Source organism: Falco peregrinus, chromosome 7, assembly GCF_023634155.1.
Source record: "Falco peregrinus isolate bFalPer1 chromosome 7, bFalPer1.pri, whole genome shotgun sequence".
Lineage (NCBI taxonomy): Eukaryota > Metazoa > Chordata > Aves > Falconiformes > Falconidae > Falco > Falco peregrinus.
The window spans coordinates 48,785,773-48,807,445 of record NC_073727.1 but is presented as its reverse complement, the minus strand read 5'-3'; the positions used below and the strand labels follow the sequence as shown (position 1 = coordinate 48,807,445).

General features: G+C 37.7%; 1 protein-coding gene across 2 annotated transcripts in view; it reads left to right on the top strand.

Annotated features, from left to right (window-relative positions):
- The window catches only part of UTRN (utrophin), a 351,512-nt gene that overhangs the window by 274,234 nt on the left and 55,605 nt on the right, over window positions 1-21,673 (top strand). For both annotated transcript variants that reach the window (XM_013304556.3, XM_027796967.2), the window contains 3 exons: window positions 9,206-9,267; window positions 10,264-10,338; window positions 17,186-17,387. In XM_013304556.3, coding sequence (XP_013160010.2) covers window positions 9,206-9,267; window positions 10,264-10,338; window positions 17,186-17,387 — 339 coding nt within the window. The remainder of the gene's footprint in view (window positions 1-9,205; window positions 9,268-10,263; window positions 10,339-17,185; window positions 17,388-21,673) is intronic.

The following is a 21,673-nucleotide window of genomic DNA, read 5'->3' as shown; positions in this document are numbered from 1 at the left end:
AATAAAGCAGAAAAGAGTTGATTCTGAAATTCATTTGCTTTGTATGATCAGGCTGGAGAGTCTTCTTAGCTTTAAATATCCTTTTAAATCTTCATCTAATCCCTAATTTCAGCTATAGTTTAAAGAAGGGAGGAAAACCATGCTGACACACAAACTTACTTGATTGGACTGATTGCATGAGCTTTTGTAATACAAATCAAGACAACAGTCAACAGAATCTAATGGTGGTTGTTTATATGGAAAGAAATTCTGGGAAAGAGGCAAAGATCAACTTAATTTTCTTTTTTCTTTAATTGTACTAACCTCTTTGAACAAAGTTCCTTTGTAAAACACAACATGAGTAGAAGGAACAGTTATAAGTCTCAATAACTATACATTCAAAAGCAGTTATATTTACTGTCTTTACAGCAAGACTTGTATATGCAGAGAGACGTTTTAAGGTACTGGTTTTACATTTTATGGGATAAGGAAGAAAAACAGCAGAACAAGGACAACAAAAGTATGATTCAATGATTGGTGGCTGAAATTGAGATTTTTTAAAAAAAATTAATTTTGAAAGGGAAATAAATGCTAGTTGAAATCAGGGTACTTCAATTCTTAGTAAGAATATACACTGTTCTTAGAAAACCATAAATCATACCTTTTCTTCATTTCTATTGCTTTTTGCAAATGTCCTTGAACAGGAAATGTAAAATAGTCAGAATATGACATAGGTGAAGATGATGAGGTAGTTGTACCTCGGTTAAGAAGAGTATTTAACATAAAAATACTGCACTTTTTGTGGTTTTATTGCACATGGAGAATAGAGTCTTTGTAAAAAAATTACGGTACTGCATCTGAGAAGGTAGGAGGGAGCATTTTAGGTAGCAGTGAATCTGTAAGGAGAATGTCAAAATGATGCAAGATGTCTGTATTTTCAGATGAGCAGCATTTATTCTGTTTGTTTCGTGATCCCAGAAGTAACCTGCATTTACACACACAGAGAGAAGTGTCTTGGGGAAAGACATGGTTAGTGTGCCAGCACACCATGGTGGCTTTGGAGTCCAGTTTGCTTTCTGCACCCCATTTGCTAACAGTTGGCATGTCTGCCCTTTCTGGGGTTGTATTTAATCAAGTAGCAGAAGCATGTGAAATATTATAAAGCCAGTGTACAAACTCCTCTGCCCTCTAAGTTCAGAGAGAAGCAGTCTGGTTTGGGGGCATCTTGGAAAGGAGTCGTTATTCTGCTTGGCTGGAAGAAGAATTTATAGTTCATTGAACCTAGGTTTATCAAGGTGTGTGCGCCCTGGGCTATGTCAGATATTTGGTTGAATCAAACCTACTCATGTGATTCAGCCTGTCTCTTTTCTCCTTGTGAATTACCTTACTATGTAAACCAAATTTGCCAAATGGCTCTGCCTCTGTTGATGTGATTTTATTTAGTCAGTTTTGCTTTCTGTTTGATTTTTTTTCTTAATGACAATTCATAGAAGTTTTTGTATTTTGGTAGTCTGGGTCTTCTCTTGTCGCAGTAGAATTCAACCAATGAAACCCAAATCTGTAAAATCTCAATGCTGTAAAAAAAGCTTAGTCTTTCATACTTTATAGATGAGAATGGGACTAATGAGCAGTATGGAGGGGGATACAACACAGCAGGCACAGTATTTACTATTGGTAATAAGTGTGAAGTTTGGACAAAAGGTTTGTCAAACTTGAATACATATTTCATAGATTGGTTTGCAAAGATTTGAGATTTAATTAAGGAGAGTTTTCTGCTGCTCATTTATAACTATCTGAATCACAGAGACATGCTTGGCGTCTATAACAGAAAATGAAAAAAATACATCCTATATTAATACTTCAATAAAAATATTCTAAGGAGAAACAGAAGAGTAAAGGAGACTCTATGTATGATCAGTAAAACATCTTTGAGGAAAACACAATGAACTGAAAGGCATGTGCAGAAAACATAATTACCCAGGCATTTCTCACTGTTGTCCCTTTAACTAGTTTAAGTGTTCTTTAGCTGTGTACTTTTCAATGCTATAAATTATTAGATATTTGTACTGTGCAGAAGAAGCAAAAGGGTAATACAGAAAGGGTCACAGTGAGTTTAATCTCATACAGGGCGTTACATAGGGAGAGCAATTTCTTGGTATAATCATTACATTGATCAATATCAAACTCCATAGTCGCCCTGGCTACTTTTCTGTAATCCTGCAAAGAGTCTGGCAGCACCAGCATCTTGAGAATCCCATTTTGTCACCTTCTGTATCATGTTCAGCTTCATGGGGGGTGGGAATAAAATGCTTTCTGCTTCTCCATTTTTTTTCAAGACTCTTCAGGAAGTCTTTCGGGATGTTTGGTTTATCCCCCTGTATGGGGAAGAGGGGCAGAACTAATGGAACTGGGAAACTTAACTTTTTTTTTTTTTTTTATTCTAGTTATAACCACAATCCCATTCTTATAAGAATTATTTCCCTTAGAAGCGAAAATAAAATTTAATTTGCAGAAAGACATAATACAGGTTTCAGTTTCTGAGAATTTCTTCAATTACCAGTTCCTGTGCTGGTCTTCATTTTCTATTAAAGAAATGTAGTAGTACCTTTTCTCTGATGAGATTAAAAAAATATCTGCATAGAAATTGGTCCACCAACCTCTTAACAGACATTACCCTTGCAGTGTGTTACGCTCACTCTTTTTTACCACAAACTAGCATTTTCTAATGGATGTAAAAAAAAAACCCAAAAACACACTATCTAGATAAAGCAGCATAACTTATTTATATAAAGTGGGGATGTTGCTATGCCATTTGAAATTTGGCAAGGGCAGCAAAGTCAGAGTTCTGAGTTCAGGTGATGTTTTGTGCAGATGACTACGGGAACAGAAAGCTGCTTAACATAATGCCAGAGTACTGTTTTAGTGGGTGCTGTTGTGGCGTTTGCTGGTGATGATCAACACAGACATAGGCCTTGTCTGTGCTAACAAATGATAAAAAAACCCACAAACGCGTCTCTATTTTTCTTTTTGTAGACAAAAAGCTGAAAAAAAAAATTCTCCCCAGCTCCCCACCCCCCAACTCTTTGGACAGCTTGAAACACTTGGAGATATACAACTTACTCTACTCATTTCAAAAGGACTGTTCTCTTATTTCTAGAAATCACAAGTTTAATGACATGCTAACTGTTTCTCATCTCTTTATTTACCACCAGAAAGTGTTTTTAACTTGCATTATCTTTGCCAATTATAATTAGAAAGCTGCCAGCAAACATAATGGAAAAGAAACAGATTGCAAGAGTAAATGTCATTTAAGCTTTAGAGCAGTTCATTAATATGTAGTTCTTTAAATTTGGAATATGTTATGGTTATAATGTTTCTTTTTAGTTTGTGAAATTTGCACAAATGCATTTGGACTTTTTAAATTACACTGTTTTGTCAAGTAATCTATTCATGGATGCATATAAGTTTTGGCAGAAAAGACCTAGGAGACTCTTACTGTGAATAACTCAGTCTTCCAATACTAACAATAAAAAAAAAAGGCTGAATTAATTATCTTGTGGCTCAATCAGTGAAATGCTTTTAATTCTTCCCTGACTGAACCATATGGGAAGATGTAACATGTTCACACCATTTGTGTTACTGAGGTGTAGACCACCTCACTTCTGTGGTAGCAGAATTGCATCTTACACTACCTACTGTGCAGAATGAAATCTCGATCTCGTAACCTAGGCTCCTGTAGACCTTGAAAAGTTCTTTTTATCCAGTGCCATCTGCATGAAAGATGAACTTGAGCCTAACTTGTTCACTTTCATTCAAAGCAAATATCAACTCACTCTACAACTTCTTCCAGAAGTTAGTAGAGTACTTGCAAGGGAAGGTGCTCCTTGGCGTGTCACTGCAACCTGGGACAGAACTGCCACAGTAGTAACAGAGAGGGAAGAGTATAGGTGCATCTGCTCTTGGTTAAATGCTTGGTTTGAGTCTTTTCAGAAGTTCAGTGAGATGAGTAAAAATTATGAAGTCCTCATGTATTTTCACAATTTATCATGTAAAATTCATTTTTTCTTCCATCTAACTTCAGCATCACTCCAAATATAGATTTCCATTAGCTTCTTTGCAAGCTTAGTTTTCCATCATTGGGAGTTACAGATTGTTTTCTACAGAAAAATACAGAAAAGCATTTCTTCACATTCTTAGCAGATACTTGCTAGTAGGGCTGAATTTTCTGAAGTCTTCCTCTTGTCTTTCTGTGGTAAAAACAATCCATCCAGTTCTACCTAATGGCCTTCTGGGACTTAAAGTAAGTTATGGCCTCCAGAGGAATCAAGTTGGAGGTCTCTTCATGACATATTGAAATTATTTTGCCTGGTAATCAAAATGACTGGGGTGCTTCTGTGAGTGAATTGCATACTGCTTTATTTGCTTATATTGTTTTCGTAACTCTAGTAACTGCAATTTAGCAATCTCTGGTCCTTTGCTCTAAGGATGACATCTTTCACATATACATGTAAAATAAAAGTGTGTAATCTTTCATTTATCAATTTCCTTGTTCTTGTAGGTCTCATGCCTTGTATGTTATTTGTGTTTACTGAGCAAAGTATCAGAGAAGCAAGGGAACATCCAAGTCTGCTTTTACTCTCTGGGCAGTAACTGACTACTGCAGTGTGTATTTTAAAATAGGTTGCTATTTTATGAACTTGCATAAAAAAGAACTATAAGATCCTGGTCAGAAAGATCTCCCCCAATTTCATCAAGTTGGCCTCATTTCTTACAGACCCTCTAGTACTGCAATTTTCTGAGAGCATTTCTCAGTGCTTGGTCTGCTTGTGTTAGTATTGCATCAATAACACAAAAGCTACTGTAGGTACAGCAAAGCAAGATGAATCTTGTTTCAAATTGCTGCTTTACAAACCAAATCACCGGAAAGCACTTTGTCTTGCATTTGTCTCCTGTTTGGAGCGCCTAATAAAATGACTCCTTTCTCTGACAGTTTTATTTGTAGCGTTGGAAGGTTATCTGCACACCCTTTTTTTTTTTTTTTTTCTTCCTGTGAAAATCTATTTGTGTCCGTATAAATGTCCCTGCATATTATGAAACTGTTACCAAACAAAACTCTGCATTAAGAAAAGTCACTGCTGAGACTGATTCTTCCTGCCTCCCACAGTTTGTTATAGATCTTTTTAAATTTACAGTCACATTTTTTTTCTCCTCAGCTCTGTCCAGAGTAGTCTGGCTGTGATGTCTTCTGTGTTAAATTAAGCTTATCCATGGAATATATTCAGTGGAAGTAGCAACGCTGCCCACAGCAGTGGAGTTGTTACCTCCTTTGACCCGAACAGACTGTTGAGCTGGCGATTCACTCACTCTGAGCCCATTCCTTTTCTCTGCTGGATCTGTGTACGAGATTGCTCAGCTGTTACAGATGGTTTCTTGCAGCGTGTTTTGGGATTAGGCTGGCACAGTCATGTTCACCTTGTGTAGTCATTCAGCAGCTGTCAGGTAGTACTGACTTTGGTAATTATGGACAAGCCTGGATGAAGGGATTCTCTCTTGTCTTCAGTTCCACCAGATAATGATCATTGGGCCTCCTTTCTCATATAACCCATGTGGCATAAGAAAGAACTGTCTGGCACAAATGTATGTAATTTTCAAAGGAAAATAGAGAAATAAAAATATTTTCTGGTTGTTATTTTATTAGGTATAAATGTAATGTTCTGTGCCTTTCTGTTAAAGAGAAAGTTTAGTTGTTCAGGTATTTACTACATTAAATAGAAAAACAAGATGACAGTGCAGGACACACAGATTTTAATAACTCCTCCACTTTCTTCTGATTCATGTTAAGCAAAATAGAAAAACTAACATTTTGTGCATGGTATGATGTCACGATTAAAGCAGTTTTCAGTCTTTCAGATAAAGCTGCTGCTGAAACTATGTACTTAAAGGATACCATTTCAACAATGAAACTGTTGTTCATTCTTAAATCTTGGAAACTTGATTTAAGGAAAGTGTTTAGTAATATCAGCTGTTATTCATTGCATATGGGTTTATAAATTACTTAGAAGCTGGAATCTGAATTGCAATTAAATCTGCCCACATCCTAACTAAGCATTACAGATGCGTAGTGGAGTACATCACTATATTTCTGGAGGGGAGGGAGGGAACAATTTATCCAAGTATTTAACTGTTTTTTTCCTCTTTTTTTTTTTGTTCTTTTAATAATAAAAAAAAAAAAAAGAGAAGGTATCTGGGCCTAATGAAATTTAATGATTTATTGCTAAAAAAGAAGAGTTTTAAATCAACTTCTGCTATTGATTCATTCTTTGTGTAGGGAGGCATTGGCTGCTGATAAAGCTTTGCACTTCTGCAGCACTTCCCAGGTGAGATTCTTGCAGCACCCCACAAGTAGGAAATAGATTTCTTTGTGGAAACAAATTTTTTAATGCCGGAAAATAGTGAACTGAGAAATAAAGGCTGCAATTCAGCAAAGTCCTTTACCATCACAGCTAATTTTGACATGATAGTTTCTAAGGCTGTAAATAGGATCTGACTCAGCTAAATTGCAGGTTGTTTACATGCAGTGTTTACAATAATATTTCAGCATTTTAAACAGTGAAATGTATTTTTACATATACACATATATCTAAAGTTTCTGTCACAGTACTGCCACCTACCTTTACTTTTAGCATAGAAGTTCAAAGGTGTTTAGAGTCTTTTCTCAGAAAATCCTAAGAAATCTTTTTCACTTATGATGTTGATAGTAAAATCACCAGTCTTGGTCCTGGTTTTTTTGTTTGTTTGTTTGTGTGTGGTTGGTTGGGTTTTTTTGTTTTGTTTTGTTTTTTTGCCAGGGGGGACAGGGTTCTTGGTCAGGGAAGTTGAGGTAAAACAATTTCCTTAAAACAAGCTTTATTAAACTGATCACATATTGGATCCATTTCTGTGGGCAGTTGCGATGGGTTTTGTCAACAGAAATAAATTCTAAATGGTCAAGATCATAATGACACCATCCCATTTAACATGATGGTGCAGGTATTTGACAGCTACAGGACTAGTTCTGAGGTTATTAAATAAGTTGATCAGTGTGAACTATTACATTTTCTGTTCCTGTTTACAGAAGATGTATATCTTCTCCTTCTTCTAGTATGTAGCTTTTTTGTACTAGGTTTTTTGAGAATGCTGGACAGTCAGTTGGCTTTACCTTGGCACAGCACCAAACCCAGATACATCCTTTTCTGTTGTTGGCTTCATGATGATTTATTGGTGTGCCCCTTCCAAGGAAATAATTGTCAGGATACTTGTTTTTCAAATGACTTTTCTGGACAAGGATAAACATAGTGCTGTTTTAAAAGTGTCTTTCCAGAAACTGCACAAACACTGATTTAGATACTAGTATTCCTTAGCTTTAGAGTTCAGAGCTTTGACTACATAATTTGGAATTTGATATGTGAACGTAATTAATGGGATATTATTATCAAACTGAAACCAAATAAGCGTTTGAGTTCAGGAAATATGTGTTCATATGTAAAGATGTATTTCCATGTTCTTCTGAAATGGGGAGGTTTTACCATGGTATTTCAGAGTTGATCAAGGTCTAACAGAAGATGTTTTCATTGCGGGTTGTATAAATCTCTTTAGTTTATATGTAATCACGTGCAGGGCCTCTCCCTCCTTTCAGTCATCTACCAATCTACTAGGGAATAATCGCAAAGAGGGAAAATTAATAGGAATTACATATTTTGTCTGTGACCTTCCACGAAAACCATCTCACAAAGTTGTGATGGTACCAGATATACAAGTGAGACCTATGGCAGAGCGTTAAGCCCAATGACAGGGAGAAGCTGGTCATGGAGATGTAGACCAGACCCAAAGCTGGAAACATCATGCTGGTGCAGCAAACATAAAGTGGGGATCACATCCCCTGGGCACAGACCCATTGCACACATTTTCCACTAGTGTACCTTGAAGGGTAATGTGAAGGGCCCTCAGCACCTTGTTTGGAGCCTGCCTTCTCATTTTAGTACCTGTCCTGCCTCTGCAGCACTTGGGAGCAGAAACATTCTATCCCTTACTTTTGTTTTTATTTTGTTGGTTTGGTTGGTTGGGGTTTTTTTGTACCACCTAGCATAAAAGGGTTCATTCTTGGTTGGTTTCTCAATCAAAAAAAAAAAAAAAAAAAAAAAAATCGGTGATAATAAGCTATTGCACACCGACTGAGGTACAGCAATTTGTATATACCAGCTGAATATACAGTCCAGTACATTTAATGGCAACGTGCCGTTTAAAGACATTATTTGCAACCAACTATACCGGTATGGGGGGGGAAGTGCACATTAACAATTTTTAAATAGAAACAAAGGTTAAATAAGTGGTATTCTCTGCTTATTGCTGTTAGATTTTCTTACCTAGCATAATTTCATTTTCATTATTAACTTTTAAAGGGAATACTATGATCACAACTTCTCTAATTTTCTTACAAGTCTACTTCAAATGTAAATACTTTGTGAGACAAGAATGTGTAATCATTCCAGCAATTAATTTTGATAAATACAAATAAAATGCGGCTTGTAGACCTGACATAATGTATGTTTTGACCTCTATTGTTGCATACTTGAAACCCTGGTGAATCGAAGCAGCACTGCTAAAAGGTGGGTTAAGCAATGCTGCCTATTGAAATCTCTGTTGTGTGAGAACACAAACCCTGAATGAAGATACCTATCGGTTGAGGGTGTGAATACCGATCAGGCTTTCCACTGGACTTGATCTTCAAAGGTCTTTTCCAAGCTAAATGATTCTATGATAAATGTGTTACAGGTAAATCTTAAAATCGTGTGTTCAGGTGTGCAACGAAGTTTGAAATAAAACCTCAATGCCTTTTATTTTTAAAGTGTTTTAAAAAATATTTTGATTGTGCTACAGCAGTGAAATTTTGCATTTTTACCTTATTAATGTGCCTCTTAGTTGCAGGGTCAGAGTTCAACTGATACAGTCACACTTAGAATCAAAAGTAAATATTTGTATTTTTTCCTAGTATGGGTATGCTATTGTCTATCCAACTTTGTGATTAAAACAATCAAGGAGCCATGTGGCCCAAATTGTGCATTTTAATTAAAGAGATGAGGGATTTTTTTTTTGCCACTTAAACACAGAAAATCAGAATATCTTTGGGGGTTTGTTCTTTGGAAGTGTGTGTGTTGCCTGAAACTTTTATTACCTCATTCCATTGTAGTCATGAGACACAGACAACCTGTTGGGATCATCCTAAAATGACTGATCTCTTCCAGTCCTTAGGTGAGTGAATTTCTTAAAGTAAACTGTTGTGTAATGTTCATTCCACTAGTAAAATCTGCATTTGTATGCTGACCGTGTCAGAGTTGCCATGAACTGTAACAGAGCCTTTCCCACTTCCTGATGAGACACTTCGCACAAAACTCTACTGCCTTGATCACATCATGTATTGCCTTTAATATTAATTCTGAACAGTATGCTCTGACTCTATGCTTTAATGCAGTATCTTGTTTATTTCTTTTAAATCCACAAGGGACTGTCCAATGATGCAGGCTCTCTGTGTGTTTAAAGCAGGATGCCAGTCTGCAGGGAATTAATTTTTTGTAATAGATCAGAGCAGTTATACTTTCAGTAAAGTCTCAACCATATTATTTTACAACTAGTTCAACATGCCCTGCTAACATCTACGTTTACGGTGAAATCTCCTTTTCTAAGGAGTGAAAAGGGTAAAGTACTGTTAAATGAGGAAAAATGTTACTATACCTATCAGTTTCTAAAATAGAATTTATGGCTATCTGACTGTCCCTTTAAAAGCACTGTTTACAAAGTCATGGCATAGAAATTATAGCTTAAAAAGCCATTTTTCCTCTGTTGCTGTGACCTTTGCTGCTCTGTGTTGTCCATCAGAGTTGTAAATTATTGGAGAAACATACTGTATTTGAGCACTTGTCTGGAAACTACTTAATGCTCCATAATATGTATGTAAAACTCTATTATATATATTGATATGTATTACATGTACCAAGATAGTGTCAGGATATTTCTGGTGTGCCAATCTGTGAAGGCCCTGGACTGTCAGTCAGGAGGGTTTCCCTGCAGGTGGCTTGGGCTGAGGTCCCAGCTTCTCAGTTTGTTTTACTTGTTCTGATATATCCTATGAATTCATTGCAGAGAAGAGGAGGGATATCAGACTTCTTCCAAAATGTGAAAATTTATATGTAAAGGAAACTTACGGACTCTATTTTTAGCGCTGCTCATATTTCTTTTCTGCTGTTTCAGCTGACTTGAACAACGTACGCTTCTCTGCCTACCGTACGGCCATCAAAATCCGAAGACTGCAGAAAGCACTGTGCTGTGAGTTTGGCCTTTGAGACAAATTGTTTCTCTACAGTACTTAGGGAAGGGAGGGTGAACTTAAGTCTAACAACATTAACGTTTAACAAGGAACTAGATACATCCTTGACAGATCGTCAGCCAGCAAACTGGCAGGAAGAATTGCCAATAGTAGGTGTCATTATTGCAAATAAATGAATTCAATTAATGAAAAAAGGAGTGTAGCAGGTAAGTTGAAATAATATGCCCACTAAGAATACTTTGAGAAGTGATAGGAAAATAAATTCTGGAGCTCTCAACTTGATTATTGCATACTGTTCTTGATACAAGCTGATACAAACCAATGTAAAATTATATGAGCTAAAATGCTGACCTTTGACGTAAACTCAGACTTTTTATTATATTTTAGAGTTCTATTCCATTTTTTGTGTGTGTTTACTGCTGCTAGGTATAACTTCAGAAATATTCCTCCCTCTCAGAAAGAATATCTTGCTGTGTGAATTCCAGTTAAAGAAGAGTTCAGACCACTCAAAGTGTGAGGGTAAAGGATACAGATCTGTATAGCTGGTTATAGGTCGTTGGTGTTGCTGTACATTTTAATCACAAAAAGCTACTAGGAAAAACCAAACTACTAGTATTAGCAATAATAGTATATGTGTGTATATATATATATATTGGGAATCTGAGGAAGGGTCTTAAATTTAGGTAGGAAATAACAATGCGTTTAATGTGCACATTGGATATTCTGCCCAGACCTGTGCTGGCATTTGTCTCTGGTTTTAAGTGATCTAATTCAGCCACAGTCCACTCTGAAGAGCAGATAGGTTTCATCAGCAGGAAAGGAAAGGATCTACTGAACAGCCTCGGCTGTCTAAACTACTTAATTTCCAAGGTTCCTGTGTGTTCAGTGTTCATGCACACTGATATTTTTGCATTGTACTTGAGAATTCAAGATGAGAACAAGAAAGATGATACTTTATTGAGGGAGCAGACCTATATTGTAACTGCTCAATGCTTATTTTAGAGAAATGGGATTGACCTAATAGTTTGATGTAATGCAGAAATGGTTTACATTATAGAGAAAGGCAAGATATAAAGTCAAGGAAGATAACGGAAAGAGCAAAAAAGGTATTTTTTTTTTTTTTTTTAAAGTGAGATTTTGTGAGAAGGCAGAGAAGAGAAGGTGTGTGGAAGAAAACTAGCTGGAACTGGGGAGACTAAGGTGTACAAAAAGGAAGGAGTGCCAAAAATTGGCAGAGATTATGGGGATATGGATTTTAAAAGTTATTAGGACTATGAATGGAAAAGAGAATACATAAATCCACTCATCTGCCACCAAGAAAATAAGAGTGAAGTAGGAAAACAATGGAAACAGGACAATTTTGGAAGGAGGTGTTGGTTGTGAATGAGTGTGAAGACCACAGATTTTTTGAAAGACCTTTTGAAAGATCCTAGTAACAACTGGTATGCAAATATTGTACAGCATTACTAAATTTTCTGTTTAAATTCAGGAGTCCTTGCTGTGAAAGGACTTTTCAGCCCTGAAGGGTGAGTAGGAACTGCAGTCTGATTAGGAACACAAGAAGTGCAAAGCCATCCTAAAGATGAAAGCAAGGAAGGGGTTGCGCAAAATTGCACAAAAAGGGGTCCCTTTCTACTCTCCAGGTCTTTAGTTTTCTTTCCAGCCTAGAAAAGAGCAGTCAGATCTTGACAGTAGCTTCTTAGCTGAACTTCAAGTGTGCATTATACCAAATGAAACTGTGCCTGAGATGGTAGCTAGCTACTCCAGAAAGCTAGAGTGCATCTGTGTAACAGCACAGGCTCCTGGGAGTACCTCTCACCACTTCTTTATATGCTGTGCTGGCTTCTTACAAAATTTCAAATGGAGTTCAAGATCCTGGGGGAAAAAACCAGAACCTATCCTTTGAAGGTATTGAAAATCTGATGGTATTGAAAGAAAAATTGTATTTCTTTGGCATAGCCTAGAGCTTCTCTGTGCAAGAGATATGGTCCCACCCAAGCCTGTAGTTTCATCTATAGTTTACACTAGCAAGACTAAAGAGCATTATGAGCTTCCTGCTTATCAGTGTGCAGCGTATAAAGTATGCATCAACGTGTACCTAAAAACCAAAAGGAAAGCAAAATTCTCCTTGTGTGTGCTGCTCCCCAAGGAAGAGTGAAAAAGCAGACTGCACGTGATGGATGCTAATCATGCTGCCTATTTCTGACAGGCATACAGATTGTCTAGTGATCCGTATAGAACAAACTTTGCTTTCACTGCTTCTAGTAAGCTTTGAGGAGGAACATCCTGCTCTTGCTTTTGCTGCAAAATATATCAATTCCTGTCATAACTGCAATGGTTAGCTCTCATCATTCATAGGTTTCAAAAGTGTCCTCCTATCAAAGTGAATATTGTCTCCAGTTTCAGGGCAGGGGCATGGAAGGAGGGCAGAGGGAAGTAATAAGAACTAAAGAGAATATTCCAATTTGAAAAAGCCAGGAGTAAAACTGTCATCTCTACAATCCAATCTGCCTCGTTATTTATGAAACTATTTGCTTGCTTCTCTGCCTTATGGGAGGAGACAACAGCCAAAAAAAATAATGTTTGTCTTTATTACATGGACATATTTGACCAAGGATTGGTGTAAGAATGTTGTGAGAACACGTCATTATGGCTTTTTAAGAAAGATATTGCAGATTACCCACAAAGCTAGGTGTTGCAAGTATTTTCTGTCTCTGAACAGGAACTCATTATGATCTGGCACAATTTTAAGACCACTTTCAAAAATGTAATCAGTGTTGTTCCTTTTGTCATGGTTTGCTTAGCTGATTATTTCTTGTCGGGGAACAGGTCAAATTCCCTTTGACTGTGACAATTCTTGGCCTGATTTTGTCCTATGAATGGCTTCTGAGATAGCCAAAACACAGTATGTGATAGCACCTCTTCTCTGAGGAAGGGGAGAGGGGTTAAGCCGTATCTAGAATTTGTTTCTTGACTTTTATTTGTTGATGTTTTGTTTTAAGGTAGGGAAAGAGTCACCATTTGTGCCCTTGCCACTCATTCTCTGGCCTGAGTTACTTTAGTCTTCCGTTTTATTTCCTGTAATTTTAATTGTGGGTGGGTTTTGAAGGTGTTTGGATGCAGAATGCTTCAGAAGGGCTTATGTGCTTAAGGCAAAGAAAACGTCAAAGCAAATCACTGGAAAATGAGGTCATTGTAAATTAAAATGTGACACATGGCTGTCACAGCCGCAGTGTGTGTATACCTGCAAAGGCCTTTTTAGGGAGAATTCCAAAGGCACAGCTGGAGCAGGAGGCACAGTCCCACTTGCACCTGATACTGACTTTGCAGTGAGGAACAGTTTAAGTGCTATACAAGCAGGTTCAGGAGTATGTAATTTGAGAGCTGTACTTTGGAAAACTGCTGATGCCAGATCTCTCTTCTGAGTCTTTGGCCTTGCTAAGTGTCAAAAATGGTTCTGGGGAAGTTATTCCCTCCCACTCCCCCCACCCTCCTTTACAAGCAGGAAAGTAGAGTCATGTTTCACCTCGTATATTTTGGAAGGTAGATGCCTGCAGAGACTAATTTGTGTGTATGTACCTATGTGTATTCATTCTGCAGGAAGCTGAGAATGGTTGCAGGTTGGAAGAAACAGATTCTTAGCTTCTCTGTCTCAGGTTATGTGGGGCAAACATACTGAGAACACTTTGCCACAGTAGCCGAAGAAGAATGGGGCCATGGAGAATATCCTATGTCGCAGTTGTACTGGGCAGCTATGCAGCAGCAGGATCTGACTATAATACTTAATTCTTGTGCGGCATACTGTAGCTTATTTTCAAGAAATGATGTTGCCCCAGATACTGAAGTATAGTACTGGAAGGGAAAAAGGGAACAAAATCACCATGTATATTCAGAATTCTGTCACTGAGCTCCTCTAGGTGATGTAAAACTTAAGAATGCTAGTAAGAATATCAGCTGCACAAGGAATGAACGTTAAGGCATGCCGGACTAAAACCAAAAGTTGTGTAGACTTGTAGACTTCAGACACTTAGTCTTTTGCAGGAACTGCTGTCATTCACAAGGTCTTTCTAAAACAAAAGTTCCATGGCAATGCCTGGCTATTTTCTGTGGGGTTGCAGCAGCCTCCAATTTGCCGTAAGTAGCTGTATGTAGTTACCTGCTCCTGAGTCAGTCACTCACATCTGCTTGAACCACGCTGAGTGATGTGGTTTCTGTTTACAGTTTTCCTTTCGGAAAGTCTCCTCACTGCAGAAAGGAAAGAAATGACCCTTGTGTCCATTTGTTGGTTAATAGCAGAATTGGTCGTTCAGCACATTTGAGCAGATGCAGAATGGTACTGCAAAACTTCACTAAAAGCTGTGTACAGTAGATGATGTGCTAGCAATGGCATGGAGTCTTAGGTTAGCTTTTCCGCATCTGCATAAACACGGTTTATTTAAAAACTTTCAAAAATGGAAAGTAGTGAGAAATGAGAAAATAATCCCTTTTTACATCAGCCCGATCCAGGGGAGCTGCTAGTGGGTAGACCTTACCGTGACAGGGATAACTGAACCCAAAGTTCATTCAGACAGGTGAGTGCTGAAATAAGCAGAGATGGAAGCAATTTCCTCTGGTTATTCTCCATGAATGGTGTCATCCAAAAGAGTATGTTTTTCTTAATTTGTATTAGTACATTAACAGAGTTTAATTTTAGTATGAAAATACTGAAAGTACCTCTCCTGATTCCCTCTAGAATCCTTTGGCAGAAATGTGAATGTGAGATCTTGGTGCCAGCAGATCAAGATGTGAAGTTAGCAGGCTAACACTCCAGTGTCTGTTGAATGGCCATTTTCAGTGCAGGGATAGTTTTGTTAAGCCAAAACCAAAGGTTACAACTTCCTACCATACCAAAGCATTCCAAGTTTTCACTGGCTTTAAAAAGGGAAAGTTTGGGGTGCTGTCAGTCTGTTTTAGGAAGCTGCTTACCTGCTTTTAGCCAATTGTTAAGTACCTTACAAAAAGAGGTTGCAGGGGGGATGGGGTGGGGGAGGGGGAACCAAAACAACAAACAAAAAACCAAACCAGCAAACTGCTGGCAATCATTTTGAGGTTTTTTCCCCCTCTGTAAGTCATGAAAGAAAAACATGAAAAGTGGCCATCTCTCCAGAGTACAATATTTATGTGATTGGATAGCATGTTGTAGTTTTGCACCTAGTTTCAACCCCCTCCCTCCACCCCTCAAAGAATTAGTCTGTGTTGCATTGTGATTGAGGGGGGCATTGGTATTGTTTTGATTTTAAATAGGGCTGTGAGCCTTTTCCAGTGTATTACATATTTTCCAGCTACTGTAGGAGATTATGCTGCAGTGTACTGCCACATACTTGGGCTCCTTCAAGTCAAACTAGTGGCAAGGTGTTTTGCTGCAATTGGCAGTCTGCCTGTTTGGTAAATACATGGCTGGCATTCGTGTGCAAGCTGAAGAGGTGGGCTTAAAAAAAAAAAAAAGTGAAAAAATGTAAAACCCTTTCAAGTCTGATGCTGTAAGGTTAGAATAGAATGTACTGATGTCAGTGAGGGAGAGGAAAAGCAAGGGCGGTAAGGTACTGTTTCTCATTTTACAGTGCTATGAGGAAGGGTAGACTGGGAAAAGGGATTGGGAATGTAGCCTTTTGGCCCATAACCTTTATATTTTGGTAGAAGTTCACTGAGTTCTTGACAGAATTGATCATAGTGGTTAGTGTTGTCCTACTCCTGCTTTTTACTGCTGTACTTACTTTCCAGACCAAGCTAGACTTCCCTGATTTGCACAGCCTGCCCTTCCCGGGTCCTTGTTTAACATTATTGGTATAGAGCAATTTATAACACATCTGAGATTGTCATGTTTCATTTTGTTTGAGAGATGACATTTATAGTGTAAATGTGTTCCTGGCTCTTCAGAAACAGTTCTGTATGAGCTTGGAATGTACCTCAACTTTGTGGTGCATACATTGTAGCAAGTATAATAATACATTGCAGCTTCCCCCCCATCCCCCGTAAAATCCTCACTTCTGTAAAAAAAATGTCACTGAGGATTATATCACCCTTTGACTTAAATTATTCTTGCTTCTTTTACACTATTTCCTCCTTTTCCACTTTATTTTGCAAAAAGAATTAGAAGAGCTCATTGACAGCTTTTTATTTTCACTATGCAAACCCCAGATTTTCAAATGATGTTTGTGTGCTTTGGGGAGCAAAACCCTTTTCACCTGTAGGATATCTGTAGCATCACCAAATGATTATAGAAAGAATCCTTTAATGAAGGAGATAAAAATATTTTTCATGAAAGCATAACTTTTAGTGTGCTGGAAAACCACAATAAATAATTCCCCTGTTTCCCTCTCCCTGCTTTCTTTTAAGCCCTAATTTAGCCAATGCTATTCAGTTAATCAGGCCTCAGTACATTACTACAGCTTTGTTTTGCTTTATATTTATATTTGGTTTGCTTTATATATATCAAAAGTCAGAGTTATTTAATGGGATTCTGCTTTATGGTAAATGTAAAGAATCCTCTAAGAGTAGTGGACTCCCAGTGTATGCACATCTAAAGTTAGTATTATGTAATTACACAGGCTACTTCAGTGGCTTTTTGAATGTTCTGATCTGTGCCGTTGTCACCATGGTGTTCATGTTGATTCTGTTTCTTTAAATATACAGTACCAAAAGGTTGTTGACTTCTCACAGATTTTCACTAAGTGGAAGCTAGGTTTTGGCTAATTGTCTGCAGTGCTTGCTACAATATGCACATGAACAATTACGGTGAATGCTATGCTTGGGCATCTATGTTCACACCTTTTTGTTTATTTTTATTTTTAAATCACCTCTTGTTAGTGGACCTATTGGACCTGAACACAACAAGTGAAGTTTTCAAACAGCACAGGCTGAGTCAGAATGACCAACTGATTGGTGTTCAGGATGTGATCAGCTGTCTCACTACCATCTACAGTGGACTCGAGGAGAAACACAAAGACATGGTGAATGTCCCTCTCTGTGTAGACATGTGTCTTAACTGGCTACTCAATGTATATGATAGGTAAGTAACAAGTATTTATTCCCAATGTGTACCCTATGAATTTCATGTTGTATTAAGCAAGTATAAACCATGGAAACAGAACTGGTAATTTTTGCATGTGACATCAAAAATGCTAGACTTGTACAATTGTTTTATATTTTTTCTGAGTTACTTTCTTGAGAAAGTGACCATGATAATAGAAAAATGGTGTAAATTTAAGTTCTTTAAGAAAAAGTTGTATCTTTTGATGGTTATGACTCAGTAATGAAAGTGCAGTTGCTTGCAATTAGATGTTTCTCATGCTGTCCTGCTTAGAGACACTGAACTAACATTACACTGCTTTTATACTACTACCAAAGAAACACTGAAAGGATGAAAAGATTTCAAGATATGTATACATGAGTAGAGATCTGGATACACTGCTTTAAGCTGTGTTCCTACTATAAATGTTCCAAATTGCCTAGATTGTTTGCCATTCATACCAGATGTATAGGTGGTGACAGTTTTGTTATTTATTTTACACTTAGTTACTTGCATGCCATAATCCTGCCTGACCTCCCTGTTCCGAATCCTCTGTGTAGTGGTGGTTTTTCTGATCTCAGCAATAAAGCCTGTCTGATTCTGGAGGGTCAGCAATGTCCCGGTCCTGGCTCACTTCCAGCAGGTGCAGCTTCTGCCTTGTACAGTTCTGAATACTGGTGCTATGTGATCCACCTGCCCTGGTCCTGGCAGCAAAGCTGTGTTTCTCCATTGGATTGTGGCTTTTTCTCAAAACTGTTTTGGTATGCTTACAGAAAGAACTTGTGCATTTATGTAATGCATGTCTGCTGTTTCCAGAGAGAGCACTGAGTCTCAGAGGACATAAAAAATCCACTCCCAGCAGCCTCTCTTTTGGTCAGTCCTTTCTGAGCCCCCAGACACGTCTGTCTTCTGCTGCATGTCAAATTCTGCCCTCTCTGCCCTGCCATGCACTATGTCAGTCTGCATGACCTACAGGCTCTATGTTTTTATTTAGATGTGCTTTTGAGTCATGAGTTTGTTGCTCATTTTTCTTAGTGTGGTTGCTATTCTGTTCTCCCTTTTGTAGCAAAAATGGGGAAAGGACTTGGTTTCAATCAGCTGCTCTATTCCCTACAGTGCATCTCCTTACATTGCTTGAGCAAAGGCATTTCAGGACTCTTCTGGAGCTGAATAAAGACAGTATTGCAATACACAGGTGGTCGCTTCAGTGTGTATAATTGAACAGATGCTTTAGTTCAGACTTAACACAAATCAGAATTTCTAAGCAGCATGAGGTTAGTTTTAAAATTTCTTTGCTTTCTCCCCATTTGAAGATGGAAAGAGCAAAAGTATTTCTTAAATAATGACAGAAATTCTTATACCTGGCTATGCAAAAGAGAGTTCTTACTTGTTGATGTATGCATTATCTTCACTGTGTTCACTCACTTAATCAGTGCCGAATTCTAACAGTTCATAGATTTTTGCTTTTTCTCCCTTTAGAGGACTACACACCAGCACTCCTATACTTTGTGGATCTTATCTTTCATTTTTATTTTAAATATTGTGGTAGGGGAGAGGGAAGGGGGGAACAGAGTATATATGACCATTTATTATCTTTTTGCTGACTACCTATTATGCTTTGACATTCAAATATTGCTGTTCAATATTGTGACATTTCTGTTAGTTGGACTCCTTATCATTATTGCTGGAAAATGGGAGAGCATATCAAATAATGACTGGAAGTTCTTCCTCCAGTTACTTTTATTTTGCAGAGCTCTGTATTGTGAGTGAGTAAACACATCACGTGCAAATAGAGCCGTAGATTAAGTGGGTTGCTTGACTTAAATGTTATTGGTTATTTAGAATAAGAGGTTTAAAAATGTCAGAATTTTTTGTAGTTACTAGTTGGTGGGTTTTTTCAGTTTGATCACAAATCCTATGTATTTTCTGCAGCTTACCTTTGCTTCCTAACTTCAGTTCAAGTCAGTTGTTTAATCTGTTTATATTTAAAATGCACGTAGTAAGCAACAAAACCTTCTTTCAGTAGGATTCCCTGTTGCTCCTATTTCCCCTTATTATTATGCTGAAAGCTTTAGTGTAGGTAATTCTTCAAGCTGATGAAAGACTAATCTTTAGTCAAACTTTGCAAAATGGAGAATGAAGGTTTTCTGAGATAAAATTACCTCTTACAATGTGTTTCCTTGCTCCCTTTTCAAATCCACTCAAAAAAAAAAAAATCTGAAAGAATAGGCACCCATTTAAAGCTGGGGTTTGGGTTTGGGTTTTTAAATTGGGCTTTAGAAAAGAGCTAATTTGTGTCTTGGCATTTCCATTGTTTATTGCACGGGTGTTATACATATACAATGTTTCAAATCGTTAAACTGCCTACAAAAAGCATCTGTTAGGCGCATGCTATTAACCTGAGATTTAATTACTGATTCACAGATTGATAGCAAACTGAGTAGTTCTTCAGACTTACCTACAGATGTCTTTGGCCCTTGAAAAGAAGCAATTTATTTTTAGAAAAAGTCTGTTGTGTTCTGGTATTTTCTGACAGATCAGGAATGATTCATTCTTCAAGCCGAGGAGAGAAACATTAAATTTACTCATGAGTTTAACTTCTTCAAGGACTCAAAGGTTGTTCCAGGCAGCAACATCTGCCCTATAAACTTTTTCCAAACTTAGAGCTCTTTGTTTTGGTTAGTCCAGAGTAATTTTTTTAAAAATAAAATTAAAAATAAATGCATTGCAATTTACAGTGAGAGCTGTGAAGGAAATGGTTTGCTCTATGAAATCATTTGGCCAGGCTTACCTATGTCTAAATCATCCACAAGCAATAACCGGTGGTTATTGTTCTGGGCTATATACTGGTCACATTTGCTAAAATCTCCAAGTGTCATTTATATGCAATGGACTGATAGCTTTCAGTACTAATGGAATAGCTTAACGCCCCTTGAAATGAGTTGTTTCAGCTGTTTTAAAGTCTGTCATACATAATAAAGAGTACATGTACTAGTTGTGGGTGATGGCTCATTATTTCAATCAGAATTACCCATAAAGAAACTTACATGCACTGTTTTTAATGTCTTCCAATGTTTATCTGGGGTTTTTTTTGTATTTCAACTTCTAAATTGTCTTGGGTTATTTGATATTAGGATACTTTCAATAATGCCTTCTTTTGAATTTAATTTCTTTGGTACATTAGTCTAGGAAGGGTATCTATGGTATGGCACTTACGCTAACATTTTCTATATGGTCAAAGCTGTCTTTCATGATCATTCTCTATGACCCAGCCTTCCCCTGAAGATTTACAACTTTGTTATTTGTTGTTGCACTCATATACCTGGCAAATTCTAACACCAGGCTCAGTTAATATCCCAGGCTTTAATTTCAGCAAAATCTGAACTTCTGAAGAATGAGAAGGATGAGAGGCCTGCTCAGTCAGCCTTAACTTTATGCCCTGGTTTTGACGGTAGCTGATGGAAATTTTCTGCATGCGCTCCAGTTGCATTCCCTTGTGTTGGTGATAGCTGTCTTGATTCATAGAGGACTCTGCAGGAGTAGCTTAGCAGGCCATGAATAGTACTAAGCACTCTAGAGAGGATATGGCCCTCTGCAGGGCAGGAAAATGAGCTCCTTTGTCTGACCTCTGTGGCTGATCAAGTGGAGGCATCTATGGGGACCTTCAGAGACCTAATAGGCTGCCTTCTGTTGCTGGGTAATGTAGATAACTAGTAGCGACAGTCCTTGGTAGTCCTTAGCCGCAGGGTCAATGTTGACTAGGCTTGAGAGCTATTTGGCAAGAGAAGTCTGAACTGAAGTGGGCTTATCTTTTTTTTCTCCAGTTTTCCGTGCTAGTGGCTGATGTTTTTAGGATATTGCCCCCTTTCCCTGGGGGACATAGGGTTCCTCTGGACTTGATATTGTGTATCTTGTTTTCTGTTGTCACTCATCCTTAATTATGCACTTAATCTTGTTCTCTGGCAGCTTTTTGTTACCTGGCTAGCCATCATGTGCAGCTGTACCCATCGCTGTTTGCCCCTTTGGTGTTCACATAATTCATATGCTTATGTAAAATGCTTATATATTACCTCTGTCTATGTCATCACAATGCTACAGAACACTTGCATATCATTGGTAAACAATAGTTTTATTGTCTCATATTCAGCAACCTAATATTCATTATGTCCTGAGAACTCCCTTTATAATTTACTTAAAGAAGTGCCACAGGCCTTCGTTTTGACTACGATGTAGATTGTATTTTCTGTCAAAGAAGTTTTGTGTTAGGAAGTTACTTAGAGAAAGGG